Raw genomic sequence first — 17,824 nt, 5'->3', positions numbered from 1 at the left:
TATATGGAGGGTTGTATTAATGCAAGTGTTTTTATCCAAACATTTTAGGCAGTTAGAATGTTAACGTGTCGAGGTCCTTATACCTAATATATACAACCTGAAAGTAGCTACTTTAAAATTATTCGTGGAAATCTGCTTTGTAAACAATTCCCAGTTGAAATCAGTTTAGTGAACATTGCCCAATTTAAATCAGTAGCTTCTGTCAAACAAGTGTCTTCCTATTCAAATGAAATGACGATCGGTCAATTTACCAGATCACGTGAGGAGGCACGAACATCCTAATCTGCATCAAGAAAAAAGAAGAAAGAAAAACGGAGTGTCTCACCTGCATGTTGACGTCTAGCGGCTTATTTGGACTCTGGACGGGAGTAGTACGTGGTCTAGCACAGGAGCCCTTTATCTGCAAAAACCCGCGTTCGCGTTCTTCCTCGATGCTGATGCGTATGCGTCAACACGTTTAGACGTCCATACGCATTGCATCGGCTATACGTCATCTTTTGAAGCCCTGCAGTTTGTCATGGTATCTTCACAAATATCCCTATGTTACAATACCGTATTTAGAAGGGATATTGTGCCTGTGTGTAGCAAATTGTATCCAAAATGTATTACCGGTCAGCGTTATTAAATGCTTACTAATAATCATTGATTATGGCAGAAGACTATACAGATGGTCTTCTATATAAAAGACCTTGTAATGATAGCTCAATATAAATATTTATCTACGTGACACACTAAAACCGTCTTAAAAAGTCATTACGTAATCGCTAGCAAATTCCTCCGTATGTGTTAATTTTAAACCTACTGCGTTTATATGACAAAAACAGTGTTCATGAGTGTCATAAGTAAACAAAAAAAACAACTATCACCCCATTACAATCGGGCGACAGGAAACAACAGGTGGCTTAAAGGTGGTCAGTAGTGCATGTATATATATGTATACATATGTGTATCTAGCTTATTACACTTGTACACACAAAAAACTAAATACATTATATGCTGCACCATGGTATCTCATCGTTCAAACCAGTACGATAACTAGCCAGTCCAAATACCCAACATTGTTCACGATGAAATAGAATAGTTTCTAAAGGCCCTATCTATGTGTGATAATATGGTTTATCAAGGACCACCCATCTCATGTCCTCCTCTGTGTGGCCAGTGGCCAGAAAATGGCGTGTTAGTTTAGTATTGGATTTTTTGCATTTAATTGAACTCCTATGTTCTATCATTCTTGTTTTAACTTTACGTGTGGTCATCCCAACATACATAAGGTCACACGGACACTGGATTAGATACACCTCTGCCTCGGAGTTACAATTAGTATGCTGAGACAAAATCCAAGATGTTCTAAGGCCCAGATCTAATTGGGTACTATGTGTGGTAAGATGACATACCACTCATGAGCCACATGGGAAATGGCCACGTACTGGCTGACCCGTCCAGATGGCACGTGGTAGGTCTATGGTACGGGACTATCGTGGTCTTGTGTGTACTAAAATGTCACCCAAATTCGAGCTCCGTTTGAAAGCAAAAAGGGGCTTTTTACAAACTTTATGACCTTTATTAAGAATATGCCAGTTTGAATTAACAGCCTTCTTAATTGTGTCGCTCAAAGAGCTGAAAGTACTCTCACAGACCAACTGATCAGAGGAGGATTTAGGATATGGTTCCAAAAGAGCGTCACAATTGTTATTCCGGGCACTTTTGTAGCTCTTCGTGTGAGCGAGATTAGATATTATCGTGCGATACATAGATGACATCTTCCTCATCTGGATTGGTACTGATGTGATTTTGATGGACTTTCGAGATTGGCTTAACACACATTGTACTGGCCTCAATTTCACTATTAACAAAAGCAAGCAAGAGGTCGCATTCCTTGATCTGACTATCATAGCACACACAATGGGACACTTTACACCACACTTTATTGCAAACTCACGGAGAAAAATACACTATTGGCATACAGTAGCCATCCCCCGAGAGCCCTACGTGACTCCCTCCCATACTCACAATTCCTCCGCATACGCCGTAATTGCTCTAGCAAGGAGGATTTTTTCAAGAAAGCCAAAATCTTGTCCAAGAAACTGACAAGTAGAGTCTACCCATGCAAATTAGTGAAAATAGCCCTCAAACGAGCCTGGTATTGCCCCAGGGAGACTTTATTGAGCCCCAAAGAAAGAAGCACTGGTGACAAACTTGTATGTGTCACTACTTTTTCCCCCCATCTCCAGCGCAGTAAAGAAATGCATCTTGAAACACTGGCCCACACTTACGTAATTGTTGAGCGGGTTCTTTAGTTTCAGCATCACCCTCTCCCTTTCAGGCTCGAATTCGCTATTGCTCCATTGGCCTCACACTTGACAGACCCTCCAGGATTTCGCGATTCCGCGATTTCGCGGTTTGCCGCGAAATCGGCACTTTTGTAAAAATGCCGCGATTTTTACAAAAGTGCCCGCGAAATCGGCACTTTTGTAAAAATTCCGCGATTTTTACAAAAGTGTCACCGAAATTGAAGGAATTCATCAATATAGGAGCATTCATACCCTTTAAACAATTGATTGTTTTTTCACCATACAATCACATCTTAACACAAGACTAGGCTGTCTTTTGGTACATTGGCTCAAGTGTGTTGCTTGTTGTGGTGTCACAGAAGGTGATGGACATCCCTAAAGGATATGGTGAGGGACTTACAAAATGTGTGCACTTCAAAAGCCGAATGTTAGTCTGTCTCGTCGGCCTTCCCCGTTTGTAAAAACCACAATAACCCTCGGCTGACAATGACGTCTGCAATATATAAATTCTGTTTTTCATTAGAGATGGGTAAAAATGATTTTAAAAAGTACCTTGAAATTGACCAGATTTAACGATTATGGGGCATATTTATAACAACTGACGCATCTCTGCATATCAGCAGGGATGCGCCAGTTATTTTGCGCCCCAGCTCCGCCACCATGGATGCGCCGCATTTATAATGCGGCGCACAATGGGGCAAAAACGGCACAGATGCGTCACGCATCTGTGCCGTAAAAGTGGCGCATTGCTGGAGTTGCGTCGCAAGCGCGACGCAGCTCCAGCAATGCTCTGGGGGGCCCTATCTGCACAATGCTGCGTCAACCCTTACGCCTGCTTAAAGCAGGCGCAGGGTTTTGACGCAGCATGGGCTCAAAAGTGACTGAGTGAAATCTTGTAGATTTAACTCAGCCACTTTTAGGAGGCGTTCCTGCGCCGGAACGCCCCCACCTGCCCTGGAACGCCTACATGTGGCGCAGAGCTTTACAACGTGACGCATCTCCCAGATGCGTCACGTTGTAAATACCCCGCACCATCGCGCAGGATTTGCGCCGCTGCTGCGTCACAAAGTAACGCAACGGCGGCGTAAATGAGGCGCAAGTCAAACATAAATCTGCCCCTATATTTAGAGATAGGCTAAGGTGTTCTCTCTAAAGGAAATTTTGGGAAATAGGTGACATATTGTATATTTCAAAGTACATTAGGGTTGAAAAACTGGCCAAAGCCTGATCAGTCTTAAATATGACCATCATAGGTGGTTTTGAGAAGGTCTCATTCAAGGGTCCTGTGCTAAATAGAGCATTTAAGTCCATAGAGGTCAAGTTTTAAAAAGCTACATAGTGGTGATGTGGGAGGGCAGTTCTGCATATCCCTCCGTAAAGTATATGTTGTCGGCTACCATATCCGAAGTAGTCTCTTGCACATGGTTAGTAGCAGGTCTTGCACTGCCTCTTGTAAGCTCTGCCTCCCAATTTCTCTTACTAAAGCAAATGGAAGATTGCATTTCCAAGGGATAACAGCCTTCACCTGTGGGCTGCTTCCTATGTTCGATATCCCAGGTTGCCTATTTCAAAGCGGAATACTCTGCTAAAACAGTTTCCATTGATTTAAGGCTGACAATGAATGATTATGAGTAAAATAAAGTGCCGCAAAAATGCCGCTAAATTTCCATATTTGTGCCGCTAAATTTCCATATTTGTGCCGCTAAATTTGCTAATCCATGCCGCTATATCCTGGGGGGTCTGACTTGATTGTTCCCGGACGGGAACGTCTATTACCCTCGTTAACCTTGACTCTAATTATTCATATCTCCAGTAAGAGCTCGGCCTTGCAACTTAACCTATTTCATTCTAGAATTCCGACTCTACGTATTGTCACTAAAGGCTTTTTCACTTATTCCTGGGCTGCTCGCCCTACCGCTGCCTCCTTTTATTCCGAGGTCTAGCGCGACCTACCCCTTCAGCATGTCCTCGCATTCACAGCTACTGCCAACAAAATTATCACAGGGTCACTTAACTGACCCTCCCATTCTCACCCTTTACACCCGCATGAACTTTCTTATCCGAAATTCACTTGCGCAATTCACACGCTATTTGACTCCTTGAGTCATACTCATCGTCCTTATTTTTTCACGTCTCTTCACGGCTCCAGCCCAGTCACGGCTTTGTAACTGTTCACTATTCCTAAGCCCTTTTACCTTACCGTGTCATTTCCCCGCATGCACGGTTTTATCCCAACTCACTTGCTCAATTCACTCGCTGCTAGACTCCTCATGTCCATCATTTCCTCTGTATCTTTCCAAATCTCTTCACGGCTCCAGCCATACCACGGCTATATAATTGTTCGTCCAAACAATATGCCCACTCGATAACATCATCGCATGTACCACTTCTGCCTGCCTGCCTATCCCCTTAATCTAAATCAGGCCACACCATCTAGCGCGCTTCTTTCTTCTTTCTGTACTGCACCTTGCCCCGCGCGTATAATATCATATCAGCATATGGTTTTGTGTATCTCTGGTATGTACTGCAACTTTTTCCCCTATCGGGCACTTCATACTTCGATAGCCAGAGTGTAACCAATTTAACCATGCATGACCTTGCCTCCTTGCTATACTACTTTTTATCTAACTCCCTTTAACTCAATTGCTTTCTCCCTTTTCCCACACCCTTTCCCCATTTCCTTCTTTTCTTTTATACTTATCCAGGCAACTTCCCAGGCACTTGTTTTAACCGCTTAGTCCTAATAAGATCCCTATACCTCAGTTGGGATCGAAACGTCTTCGACACATATATCTTCAACTCTATACTATAATTTGTATCCAAATGTAGAGTATGAGATGTAACCCTGATTGTGACTTTTTGCTTACCTACATTTTCACAACTTGAAAAGTCACTTGTTAAGTCACTTGCCTGTGGTAAGGAAATCGGCTGATTTCCCTATACCCTGTCACGTCTTGCTCACTCTCCTTTTTTGTATATTATCTTTGCGTTGAATTTAATTGTTAATTAAAATCCTAATTTTGCATCGATACATTTATAATTCCAATTTTGATTGCTAAATTGTGATACTGTAATTATCTAACTTGTATGGGACCATTGTTTTCTTTAGCATACGTCCACCCTTGGTCCCTTCAGACTTTTAGGGTCTCCTTGTCCTTTTTGAACTGTGGGTGAAGATGGCATAAATTCAATTGAGAAAGAGGAGTGGATGGTGGCATATGAGAAGGATGATTTGATTAAGAAGGCGAAAAAGATGCATTTTGGAAGATTGGGGGACCAAGAAAGTTGATCAAGCAGATTTGAAAAGTTTTGGGGAAGTACGTAATGAACTTGGAGTGGAGTCAGGTTTTGTGATGAGGGGTGGAAGAATTGTACCACCACAAGGTCTCAGAGAGAAAGTTTTGGATTTGTGTCACAAAGGACATTTAGTTATTGTAAGAACTACAAGAAGGGTTAAGTCCTTGATTGGAGTCGATCTAGAGGTCGAGAGAAGAGTGAGGGATTGTGAGCAATGTGTTAATTCTTACAAGAGTCTACATACCATGAGGTCTCCTTTGATATCTATAGAATGTCCAAAGATGGTATGGGATATGTTGACAGTGAATTTTGTGGTTCCAGTGCACACTATGTCGGGTGAAAACAGTACATTATTGTGTTAGTTGACTATTTCTGCAGTGGGTCGAGTTGGAGGTAGTGCACAAGGTGGATACAGTAGTGACATTTTGGGAAGCAGTATTTTTGAGAGAAGGGCTTCCGAAATGACTTCTGAGTGATAATGGAACTCATTTTACAGCTTCAAAGGTGGAGTAAGTTTTTAAAACGGAATGGGGTGAAGCATGTCAATACTTCAGTTTTTCACCGGCTGGAAATGGTGCTGTGGAGCGATTGAATCGGGTGATCAAGGGTACCATTCAAATAGCGACTGAGAACAAGAAGAGATGGGAAGTGGAATTGAAGAAGATGTTGTGGAGTTACAGGTTGACACTGTCCCTTACTGGGTACAGCCCTTTTGTATTGATGCGAAGTAGGGAGCCATTCACCAAGGATAGTATTGGGTGGATGGATAGTACGAGACGTGTGGAGTGGTCCCCTGAAGTAGTCAAGAGAAAGATTGTTAAAGCACATAGTGTGTACATAAGGAATTATGATCTGAGGAAAGCAACTAAAGAAGAGTTGTTGATTGGTTGAAGGTAAAAAAAAATGAGAAGATTAGTGAAAAGACAGAGTGTATATACTGAACCGTTGAAGATGATTGAATGTTTAAAAAACTTTGCGAACCTGAGTGATGATCGGTTTGGCACATGAGTCATTTAGGTAAGTGTAAGTTTGTTAAAAAAAGGAAAGGAAAGAGATGTTGGGGACAAGATGGAACTGAGTTATTGGTTACGAGAAGATGAGGTGGATATGGAGTAAGAGGAGGTGCAAGGAGAGACTGAGACTTTGGATGAAGCGATACCAAAGGGGATGATGGACGGAGCATTTGGGCAAATCAAACACTCACTCCCAGTCAACTGATCTGGGTTTAATCCATCATCATTCTTTAGCTCACTCGACCACCCCAGTTCAGACAGACTTTGGATGAAGCAGTGGAGACTCATGAGTGTGTGGTGGTTTGTACGATGAGTTGGGTAGGTTGGGCAGAGTTATTCACACTCCTAACAGGCTGAAGGATTTTGTGTTATGTTAATCTGTGCTCTGTTTTGAACCAATTTATTTTCTCTTGTGTTATAATTCATTTGATTTATTGGGGGGAATTTATTGTGGTATATATGTTTTGTCGGGTTTCTTGTAAATAGTATATTGGCAAAAAAACTCACAGGGTATGGGGCAAATATGACTGCACCTATCCCCTAATTGGGTTAAGGTAATTTGTTTGGGTGCCAAAGACCTGAGACGCAATACCCCTACGTCCCCTATGGAAAAACTCCACAAAAACAATAATAAACAAACAATGATCAGGCACTCCTAACGCGAAATATGGCTAGGACGTTTGCAGCCAAGGACCGAAATGGTTTCGGTTTACAAGTTACGATAGGTCTAAATACCATACCTTCATCACTGATGTATGATGACACTAAATTCACAACTATAGTGCTCGGGACTCGACATTGAACTTATTCAAACTGAGGAAGTTATTGGAAGCGATTGATACACCGCAATCTCTATTTCCCTTTTTGTTTGAAAAATCCCAATAAAAAGTTCTGAAACAGACACAACAAGAATATATTTGCCCTGAAGAAGTCCATATGGACGAAACGCGTTGGCTACTTCGTGTCATTTTTAAAGAAGAATTTTGGATAAAGAAGCTATACAACGACCTACTGATTCGTATTTTTAAAAACGTGTCCTTTATAACATATGTATTACTGAGTGGAGTGCCTGATCATTGTTTGTTTATAATTTCTTGTAAATAGTTCCTGATGAGTATTATTTAAATAGTATTCTAAGTTGTACTACTCAACATGTGCTGGAGGGGGATGTGCGGTATTGCTGCTTTCGGTTTTGGAATATGCAGAGCATCATTGTGAGGTAGGTTGGAATGGTAGTCTTGAGGGTTCTGGGGGTGGTAGTTGAGGATGAAGCTAGGTCGTGGAAGGTGCTGTCTCTTGCTGTCTTGCCTTTAAGCAGAGTTGAGAATAAAGGAAGATACACACTTGTGTAGGTGTATTTCTTTACACTACATTGGCTTGGCCAAGTCATTGTTGTTTCAAAGCCCAGAGATGACAATCCGCTATATATTGACATGATTCCCTTTCTCACGGAGGCCACTTCTTTAGGAAAAAAATAACTAAAATATTTGCGACCCTAAACCTTTTATACCCCTCCCCACCAGACAGAGCTACATTGTTTCTGAGACTCGTGGCTTTGCCATCCCTGATGGTTTCTAATTTCAGATTTCAAATGTAAATGGTCCGAGATTTTTCAAGATTAAATATTGCTCCTCGTTGAAACCTAGGAGTAACACAACAGATGATGTGAATTGTTTTGTAAGTTTTGCACCAGTGGTATTTGATTATTAGATATATGCACATGTTCACAGCCACACCTTAAATCTCTACTTCAAAGAAGTTAACTTGGGCCTTTACGTACTTTTTTTTTGAGGTCGTAAATCCTGCGATTCACAAAATGTTTGGCTGTGCAACAGCAAAAACCAAACGATAGACTAATGGGATAATATGATTCGCAAATGGATATGTGTATCACAGTGGCCACTTAATGCCTCCTTGTGAGCCATAAGAAAGGTGGTGTGAAGGTGGCGTTCACTTCCTTGCAAATCATAAGGATATGTGTCTGCTTTGCAGGCACAATTATAGCTGCCAACCATTGAGTTGTTACAGGCACTTCAAAGAGGGATGGTATCCATTTGAAAAGTGGAAGCTGTCCATGACAAAAAGATTTCACTTGTGAATGTGACACATTGGTGGGGGTGGGGGTGTAGGAGAGACAGCCATGCAGGGTCCACAGTCTTCTCCCTCTCATTTCTGCTGGCATTATTCGATTTTTTGACAACTTTATTTAATGTTTTTGATCATTGTACATGTGGTTAAATAAAGGAAGTTGTTCAATTAGCACAGATATTGACTTTTGTTGGAAACAAGGTATTCTGTGGAGTGACAGGCCTAGACACATCTGGTATTGATGAATAGGCCTAGAGGGGCTGATTAGACTAGCGCATAGAAACAACAGCCACCACTAACTACACCATCTTTAAGGGATTCATCTTAGAGCCTCTTGGCAAGGTAACGAGGCTTTCTGATCAAGAGGACAAGTCCTGCACCGCAAGAAAGATAAATTGCAGTAGTGGGCAGTGGCGGGGCAGGGGCAATCAAAAAAACAAACTAAAAAAAAAACACTTACCTTTAATGGCCGCCGTCTCTCCTCCGTCGTTGCTGCTCTTCTTGGCCCGTCCCTGAAGCCGGAAACACATAGGCTCCCCTAAGCCAATCACAACACAGCGTTGTGATTGGTTTGTGCACGTGGTTCGGCGCTCAGACGTGGACACAGAGCCTGTGCATGTTCCCCATTAGGCTGTGAATTACAGCCTGATAAGGAACATGCAAAGTGCGCATGCTGGTTTGGCCGGCCCAAGACGATCGGCCAAACAGTCATGAGCACTCAGAGTGTGCCCACCACTCCTCCACCTGCGACCCCTAGCCCCGTCCTGCCCTAACCTAGCCCAGTAGCTACAAAAAATAAAATGATGGTAACAAAGTTATTATCATTACATTTTTTCCCTTTTTCACTGCTCTGAAAGCGGTGGGCGGCCCTCCTCCGCCGTGGCGAAGGGGCCGCCCCTAGTAGTGGGTATGAGCACATTACTGAGAACTTTTTAGATTGGTGGGTAAAGGCGCCCACACGTTTTTCTGTGGGCCACTCAGTCACAGGTTACCCCTAGTAGTTTTCCTATAGCATATAAACAAACACCAGATTGTTTCCCCGCACCCCCCAAGTTCAGCAAATCTGTCTCCCTCCTTTTCTGCAATATAGATAATTTAACCACCAATAGCAGACGGTCAGTGAGGTCACGTGGGCACAACCGCTCTTCATCTCGGTCTCCTAGCTGCTCTATAATCGGAGTCAGTGCACTTGAATCTTAGTGATTTCTGTCATTCGAGACAGGACCTCTCTCCAGCAGCCTTTGATCCACTCGTGCATCCGCCACATATCAAAGCACAAACCATTCTCTCCTCAGGAGATGTCCGAGCCACCAAGCATGGCTTTCAATCGAACTGCTGAGATCACCTCAGCAGTATTTTGGGCACCCACATTTTCTTTTAAATGTGTACGGATAGAAGATTTTCAAACACAATCAAGGTAGGGGGCACATACTTAGACAAATGGAGAGACATTCATATCGATACAAAAATAGAAAAGCGCGGTTTATGATTATTATGGATAGAAATATCACTTTTTCTTTATACATAATTATTTTAAAAAACAATACATGATCATTATATTTTCTCTTCAGTGGAATTATTACAATTCTTTCACATGACATACTCATAATCACACATACCCACCATGCGTGCATCCACTTCACACGTCCCTCATATAAAATATTGTTGGAAAATACACTGTAATCATGTAACGTATAAATGCAACACAAAAAAGAATAAAGTTGCTTTTCTGATACAACAACGGTCAGTTCACATTTGTGGCCAAGCCAATATATTTATATTTTTCTACATGCGTTTTGGCAGTTACCTTCTTCAGGAAGCCACGAAATGCATGAACCAGAGCTATATCTGAGAATGTTTCGTACTGCCTGTCTTAATGGCTGAACTGGCACTTTGACTGTTCCAAATATATATCATTAAGGTGGTGAAGCTTAATGACTATGGTTTTTCAATGTATAGATAGGAACCTGTCTTTTAATGCTTGCATTTATGGGGACTCCAGATGAAGTATAGTAAGTGAGTGTTTGACTTGTTGTTAGATGTAGCAGAAATGGGTCCAAAGGCGAAATTCTCGATGTAGTCTGGGAATTGCATCTTCCTAGGCGGACTTTTCTTAGGATATTGGTCGTGAAATGGAGATGCAAATTTGAAGCAGGCCTGGCGCAGGTACTCATAAGCGGGTACTCATTTCTTTTTGTATTTATCACTCAGTCTGAGTAGGTGATGCTCATGTTAGTGTCGGCACTGGTTGGCTTTCCTGAATATATCTACTAACCTCTGGGACAGCTAGCACCCCCTTGGGATGTTTTGAACAGTACTGACGTGGCCACACGAGAATTCCTTTTAGTCCAGATGACTGCCCAAAGGCTCTTCAGGGTATTCCTTAAAATTTCAGTTGGAATCACCATCCAAAGAGCCCTAGTTATATAAAGCAGTCAGGGCATAAAGTTCATCTTAATACAGGAAATACTTCCTATCAGGAGATCTACAGCTTACCAGGTCTTTAAAGAACCTTCTGATATTGCTTGAATATTACAGCTATGTCGAGACACTGGGGGGAGCATTATGCCAAAAACAAATAATGCATATCCCGCCATTCTAAGGGAGAGTGTCTGCCTTGTTGGCATTCGGCAAATGCAATGCTGGAGATCTCTTGTCCCTCACAGGCTTCCATCCTTGTATTTGCCGTCACTGTGTAAAGTTTGCAGATGGAATTCCTGGGCCAGAGATTCTGTAACATCTGTTGAGTGCCATTTTGAGCTGTGACATGTGACAGAGTAGTACATCCGCTGGAGCACAAAAATGTTTTCTTGTCGCAACCCAGATGCTGTGGCAAAATTTAATATGGCATGTAACTCTGGAATGGTACATGTGACCCTTACTCTAAACTGACAGTTATGAAGACAAGGATGAATAATCTAGTTAGCCAGCATACGCATTTTCTACCACTGAACAGGGCGTTTTTTTTATCCTTCATTTAATTTGGATATTAGTTCTTTGTATCCTGTCGATTATTGATCACACCTCAGTGGCGGATGCCGCAATACTGAATGAGAGGAATAATAATAATAAAATTAAAAAACTTACCCGAGTACGCGGCAGCCGCCTCGTTCCTTTTCTCCGGCTCTCCTTGAGTCCCAGCATGCACTGGGGCACAAGGTCCCCACCCAATCCTGTTGTTGGTACCATGCTATGAGAGCAGCTCTTGGATTGGTGTGAGCGGTGTATTTTGCCGCTTAGACAGTGCCTAGGCGTCTGTGACGTTTCTCCAACCCGACTGTGTAACACATCTGGGTTGGAGAAAGTGTGCATGTCTGGCCGACCTAAAACGGCGGGCTAAACTGACATGCGCACTTAAAGTGCCCATACCACTCCTCCCTCTCTACACTGCTAGCACGGCACAGTCAGTCAGTGGTCACTTTATGTTTCGCTAGACCGCTGACTGACTGACCGACCAGTGGGGTGAGGCTCCTCTGCCATTAAGGCGGAGTCACCTCTGCCCCCTGCTTTCACACCAACCTAATTCAGCGTTGTTACTATTCACAATCATAACCACTGTAGACTGTGTCCCATACCACAACTCCTACATAAGAATGCCCTATCATTCTTTCAAGCATGGTATAGCCGTGGTTGATTCTGGGAGTGCTCTACGATTGGACCTAACACTGCATGGTACAACCTCCTGTATCTTCTTCCGCCTCACCGTCATGTGGGCTCCCCACAAATCCTACATTTTCTTTAAAGAGGTATGCAGGTTCAGCTCCTCCTTTATGGTGAAGGAGTGTTGCCTAGGTGGCAGCAGATTTAATGACATGAAAAATAAAATGATAATAAACCAATTTTTTCATCATTTTACTTTTCTTCTTGCCGGCAGGCTGCCAGCGAGCCACATCATAGGGCGAGGTGGGGCCATGCAGTCTATGACGACAGTGGGGAGGAGGGGTGATGGGTACTACTAAGTGCGCATGACGGTTTGGCCAGCCGTGTTAGGCCAGTCAAACCGTCATGCGCACTTAGCATTTCTCCCCCCGGCTGTGTTGCACCCCGGGATGGAGAAAAGCCACAGGCTCCCGGGCAGTGTCTGAGCGGCAAATGAGGGCCTCAGACTAATCCCAGCGCTTCTCTCATGCTGGGAATAGTATTCCCATCGTGAGAGCAGCATCAGGATTGGCATTTGGGAGCCTGCGCAGTGTGCACCAGCCCTGGAGTCGAGGATTGGGAGAGGAGCAATGCAGCGACTGCAGCAGCAGGTAAGTACAGTTTTATATTTCATATTTATTTTTTGTCTGTGTGTCTGTGCCTTTTTTTGTATCCCCCCACACTGCCCGCCACTTTGGATCCCGAGCAGCCACTACTGGAGGCATATGCAAAACAATTACCTTTAAACAACTCACTTGAGCAGAGCTGCAGACACACTCAGAAACTCTTGCTCACCAGAAGCAAACAAAACAATGCTAGTCCTAGAGATAATTTACTTTCATTGAAAGTGTTTCCAGGGATTTCCTATGTCAATGTAACTTCTGAATCCTCATACCGGCTCCTTCCTGTCATCCTTGAGATCTCACTTCTTGACACTTTAAGGAGCATCTGCACGCTGGTGGACACACCACCACAAATGCCTACACTTATGAAGCCCAATGGCTTCCGTGACTCACTTAACTGATCTCTGTTCCAACCAAAAATATAACTGCTCCTTTTTTGTTCAGCATACCTGCCACTAGGGTCAGGTAGGTACTTGATAACTAAAATGGTCGCCTTTAACTTGTATCACACAAATGAAGAAAACAATGCAGAAAGGTAAGGCATAAAGAAACTTCGTGCAAAAAATGAGTACTGAACTGCAAGGTTTCAAAAATAAACAAAGCTACAAAATTGGAATTATAGTTCCATGTTTGTATAAATCCTCAATGGACTACATTTCTGACTTTTGGGGTGTCTGTGTTGTTAACTACTATGACATGTATTTTTTTTTAATAAGAGCTTTTTATTAGATTTTCGAAATACAAAGAAAACTCATACATTACAGGCCCCCAGGGGGAACCTTTGACAATGGTCAAGGAAATTCTTATATATTTGTAAGGATTGGTTTAATATAGTAGACTAGCGATACCTGTTCGGAAGTTTTTCTAACTGGGTCTTTGGTATTTTTTGTGTTCCTTTTTAGCGGAATCTTTCAAAGAATTTTCAGAACTTCTGTCGGAAGTGGAGCTCGAAAGGATGATGATGGTAAGGAACAGCCAAAGTTATGTGTTCTTAAGCTTTGGACACACACAGGCCTATATAGGTCTTCAGGTAGGAATTGTTTCAAAGAAACAACAGTGCTAATAACATTCAGCCGGGTATTGGGTGTGATTTTGCATTTGATTTTGACTATGTTGGTAAATAACGAGGAATAACAAAACAGCCATTTTGCAGGCTCACTGTGGTGAACAGGCATTTGCTTACAAGCTACTCTTAACCGCTTGTGCAAAAAATGAAAGAGTGGATAAGTATAAAAGGAGTGCAAACACTATTTGTACCTGTATTAACACCTACTCATGGGTCTAAATGACTCTGACAGTGGGCAGTTGTCACATTATGCAATAGGGTGAATACAGATTTTTTTTTCTATCTGTATTTTGAATCATTAGACCATCTTCGATATGTCCTGGTTTTTAAGCCTCGCCTGCGATAGCGCATGTGCTGCATGCGCTCTTGTTTGCGTGAGATATTGCATACAAAAAGCCCACACATTGCTTAACATTAGTTGGCTACGTTGTCAATTGCTGTCCTTGTAATTGGCTAGTGCCTGCTGGCTTCACTTCCTCTTCCTTCGCCTGGAGCATGGACTAAGTACTGATTGTTCCCGTTTGATTGCTGTCCTTCTTCTGTTTGTACTGTGATTGAGGTACTACTTTTTTTTAAAATTTCTTCCGTCTTCCTTGTTGAACCTCTTGCCATTTGTAGCTATGTTTCACTATGCCCCACACACACTTTAAAGAAGCCCTTTTCTCCTTTAAAATGGATGTTTATTTTGACAATGGTATCTGCTTTTATTGTGACAGCAGAGGTTATCCGCTTACAAATGTATTTTCACGGATATGGACGTACTTGCTTTCTTTATGTGATAGGATTTTTTGCCAAATTTTATGTTTTCTTTTTCACACAGGGTAAGATTAACTGCTTTGCCCAGAGTCACAGGGGTGTTGTGCCCGAGACCTAGAAAGCATTGGCAAAGCCGATAGGTGTGGCCTTGGAAACTATTGTCTCCTCCAATGCCTGTGAAAGAGCTTTCTTTACTAATGGAAAACCTGCCTTTGCTTCAGAAAACAAAAACTGCATTTGAAAAGTGACATGCATATTTTGTGCCACAAAGTGAAAACGAGCTCTGAAATTTAGCCAGACACTTTCATTTAGCAATTTATGTAACCCATGTGCAAGTCATTCGTAGCTTGATTTAAATGTATTTAGTTAGATTGTATTCTCACTATGAAAATGTGACTCTAACTTGTGAAAACTGTTAAATGTGCATTAGGAGAAAATAACTTCGATTTGAATTAGCACGACATTTTAAAATGTAGAAACCGAACCAGCTTGTAATTCAGCTCTTGCACTGAGTTTCTTTTGACCTTCGAGATAAGCAAAGGAATCTTTTTCTCTCCGTGTGAAGAGAACAGTGGCATAATTTACAGCTGTGACATTGGTCTGAGCTTTACCTCTGTAGTTGATGGAAATGTTGAACAAAGCCTCATGTAATTGTTTGCTTTAGTGAGAACAGAAAAACACGTATTTTAAAAGTGCATTACCGTGTTTAATGTTTCTTGCTTGATTAAAAAAAGGTTATTTTGCAGCTCATGTTGTGTGTGTAGTTAGAAATAAAATGTCTCTCTTTTTTTTTTTCTTATTTCTTTTTATTATGAACAAATCGACATTACATATCATTATATGACGTGAGCAAGAGATTATAAATACTCCAATTATCTGATCTGGGTTACAGTGAACCAAACACAGATAGACAAATCATGACAGTCATGGGGTTTCAAGATTCTCATCATCATTCAATGACACTGGTGGGATACAAATATTTCCTCTATACGAGTTCCAGGGCCCCCATACTTTGTTCCACTTCCTGGGACACCCTCTGGCCACATGTACTGATTTTTCCCTGAACATGCACCAGTCCAGATCTTCCTCCCATTTATCGAGCGTTGGCGGTTTGTGGGCCCCCCAGTTTTGCGCTATATTTCTTTTGGCCACCATTAGTGCCAGGATCACCCATTGCTTAGCATAAAAGGTGAGGTCTGTCGGCTCCCAAATGTTTAGGATACACCTACAGGCTTCGGGTTGTAGATCAACTGCGAGTACATCCCGGAGAGTGCGATGTACGAGTTGCCAATACGATTGTATACTCACACACTCCCATATTATGTGGATAAATGTACCCACCTCCCCACATCCACGTCTGCACTCTCCATTATCCATTCTACCCATCCGTACTAAGTCTGGCTCAGTGATATATATTCTGCACCAACCGCAGCCTAGCTTGGACTGCCACTTCCCTCGGGGAGGAGACTGCTGTTTGCCAGTCTTCGTCATCCAGTTCAATTCCATCTTTAATCCATTTGTCCTTAAGGGACTGGTGGGAGTCTTCCATATTCTTTATCAATTTTTTGTAAATCAATGAGATAGACCTCTTGGTAGGATGGCCGTCCAGTATCCTATCCTCAAGAGGAGATGCTTCGGGTAGGGGGGGATCTACTAGCAAGATGAGTCTGAAGTGCGTGTCGAACCCGCAGGTATCTATAGTACTCAGTACCAGCCAGTTTATATTGCTGTTGGAGAGAGGCAAATGAGAGGATAGTGCCCTTGACCCAGAGGTCCTTAATCTGGGAGATACCAATGAGATCCCACCTATCAAACCCTTTAGTTTGCCAGAGGTTCCTCAACTGTTTTGAATTCCAGAGGTGAGTTGCCAGTGTGAGCCTACGGTCCCATCCCAGATGTTTGTTCACTTCATGCCAAACTTGCACTGAGTGTGCAGTCGGACCCGTAAGGGGGTATCTGCGGGGTTTGGAGTAGAGTGCTCTACTGTAGTCCCCACCTGGGAGGAGCCACTTGTCCATGGCGTATCCTGGGTCGTTGGGACAACCATACATTCCCTGGTTGATCGCAGCCAGATAGGCTCCCCAATAATATTTCCCAATGTCGGGAAGACTGATGCCGCCATCATACCAGTTGAGGGCGAGTTTTGCCAATGCGATCCGAGGTTTCCCGTCCCATAAAAGAGTTCGTTGTAGAGTTTCTATTACCTTAGAGTTCTGGAGGGCGTAGAGAAAACGTGGTAAAGCCATCATTTTAAATAGAACGGCCTTACCTAAAAGAGAGAGGGGCAGGGACCTCCAGTGGCTAATATCGCTCCTCAATCTCTGAATTGGGGACAGGAGATTTCGAGTAGCATTTAAGGTAATGAAGATACCGAGGTATCGAAAGCCATTTGCCGCAATTTGTATCGGACAGCCTTTCGGGAGTATTGGCGCCTCACCGTATAGGACATAGATCACAGATTTGGACCAGTTTATGGTGAACCCGGAATATCTGCCGAAAATGGCGAGGATATCAAGCAAGCATATCAGAGAGACTCTCTGGGAGGTCAAATACAACAGTATATCGTCCGCATATAACGATATTTTGTCTTCCCAGTCAGGGGCCCAACGCATACCATGGATCATCGGATCTCTGCGGATCCACACCGCCAACAGTTCCAATGCCAAAGCAAAGAGGAGCGGCGACAGCGGACACTCTTGACACGTCCCACGGCTAAGCTCAAAGGCCCCTGATTTGCGATTATTTACAACCACTTGGGCCATGGGTTTAGTATATAACAACCGATCCATCTCACAAATTGTGGTCCGAACCCCATCTTTTCCAGAACGGCAAAGAGATACGGCCACTCCATCATGTCGAACACCATGGTGGCTTCGAGGGACACCAGGACTGCGGGTTCTAAGATAGTTGCCGCTCTACCCAACACCCCATGGAGATGACGTAGATTTAGGGCGGTGTTACGGTGTGGCAGGAAGCCATACTGATCGGGGTTCACCAGGGTATTAATTACTTTAACGAGGACTGTTGCCAGCATTTTGGCTAGAATCTTAG

At 42.9% G+C, this 17,824-nt stretch overlaps 1 protein-coding gene across 3 annotated transcripts in view; it reads left to right on the top strand.

Annotated features, from left to right (window-relative positions):
• The window catches only part of OPHN1 (oligophrenin 1), a 656,285-nt gene that overhangs the window by 274,908 nt on the left and 363,553 nt on the right, over positions 1 to 17,824 (top strand). For all 3 annotated transcript variants that reach the window (XM_085608318.1, XM_085608317.1, XM_085608319.1), the window contains one exon: positions 13,854 to 13,915. In XM_085608318.1, coding sequence (XP_085464444.1) covers positions 13,854 to 13,915 — 62 coding nt within the window. The remainder of the gene's footprint in view (positions 1 to 13,853; positions 13,916 to 17,824) is intronic.

This window comes from Triturus cristatus, chromosome 5_2 (genome assembly GCF_964204655.1).
Source record: "Triturus cristatus chromosome 5_2, aTriCri1.1, whole genome shotgun sequence".
Taxonomy (NCBI): Eukaryota; Metazoa; Chordata; class Amphibia; order Caudata; family Salamandridae; genus Triturus; species Triturus cristatus.
This window is presented reverse-complemented; position numbering and strand designations above follow the sequence as displayed.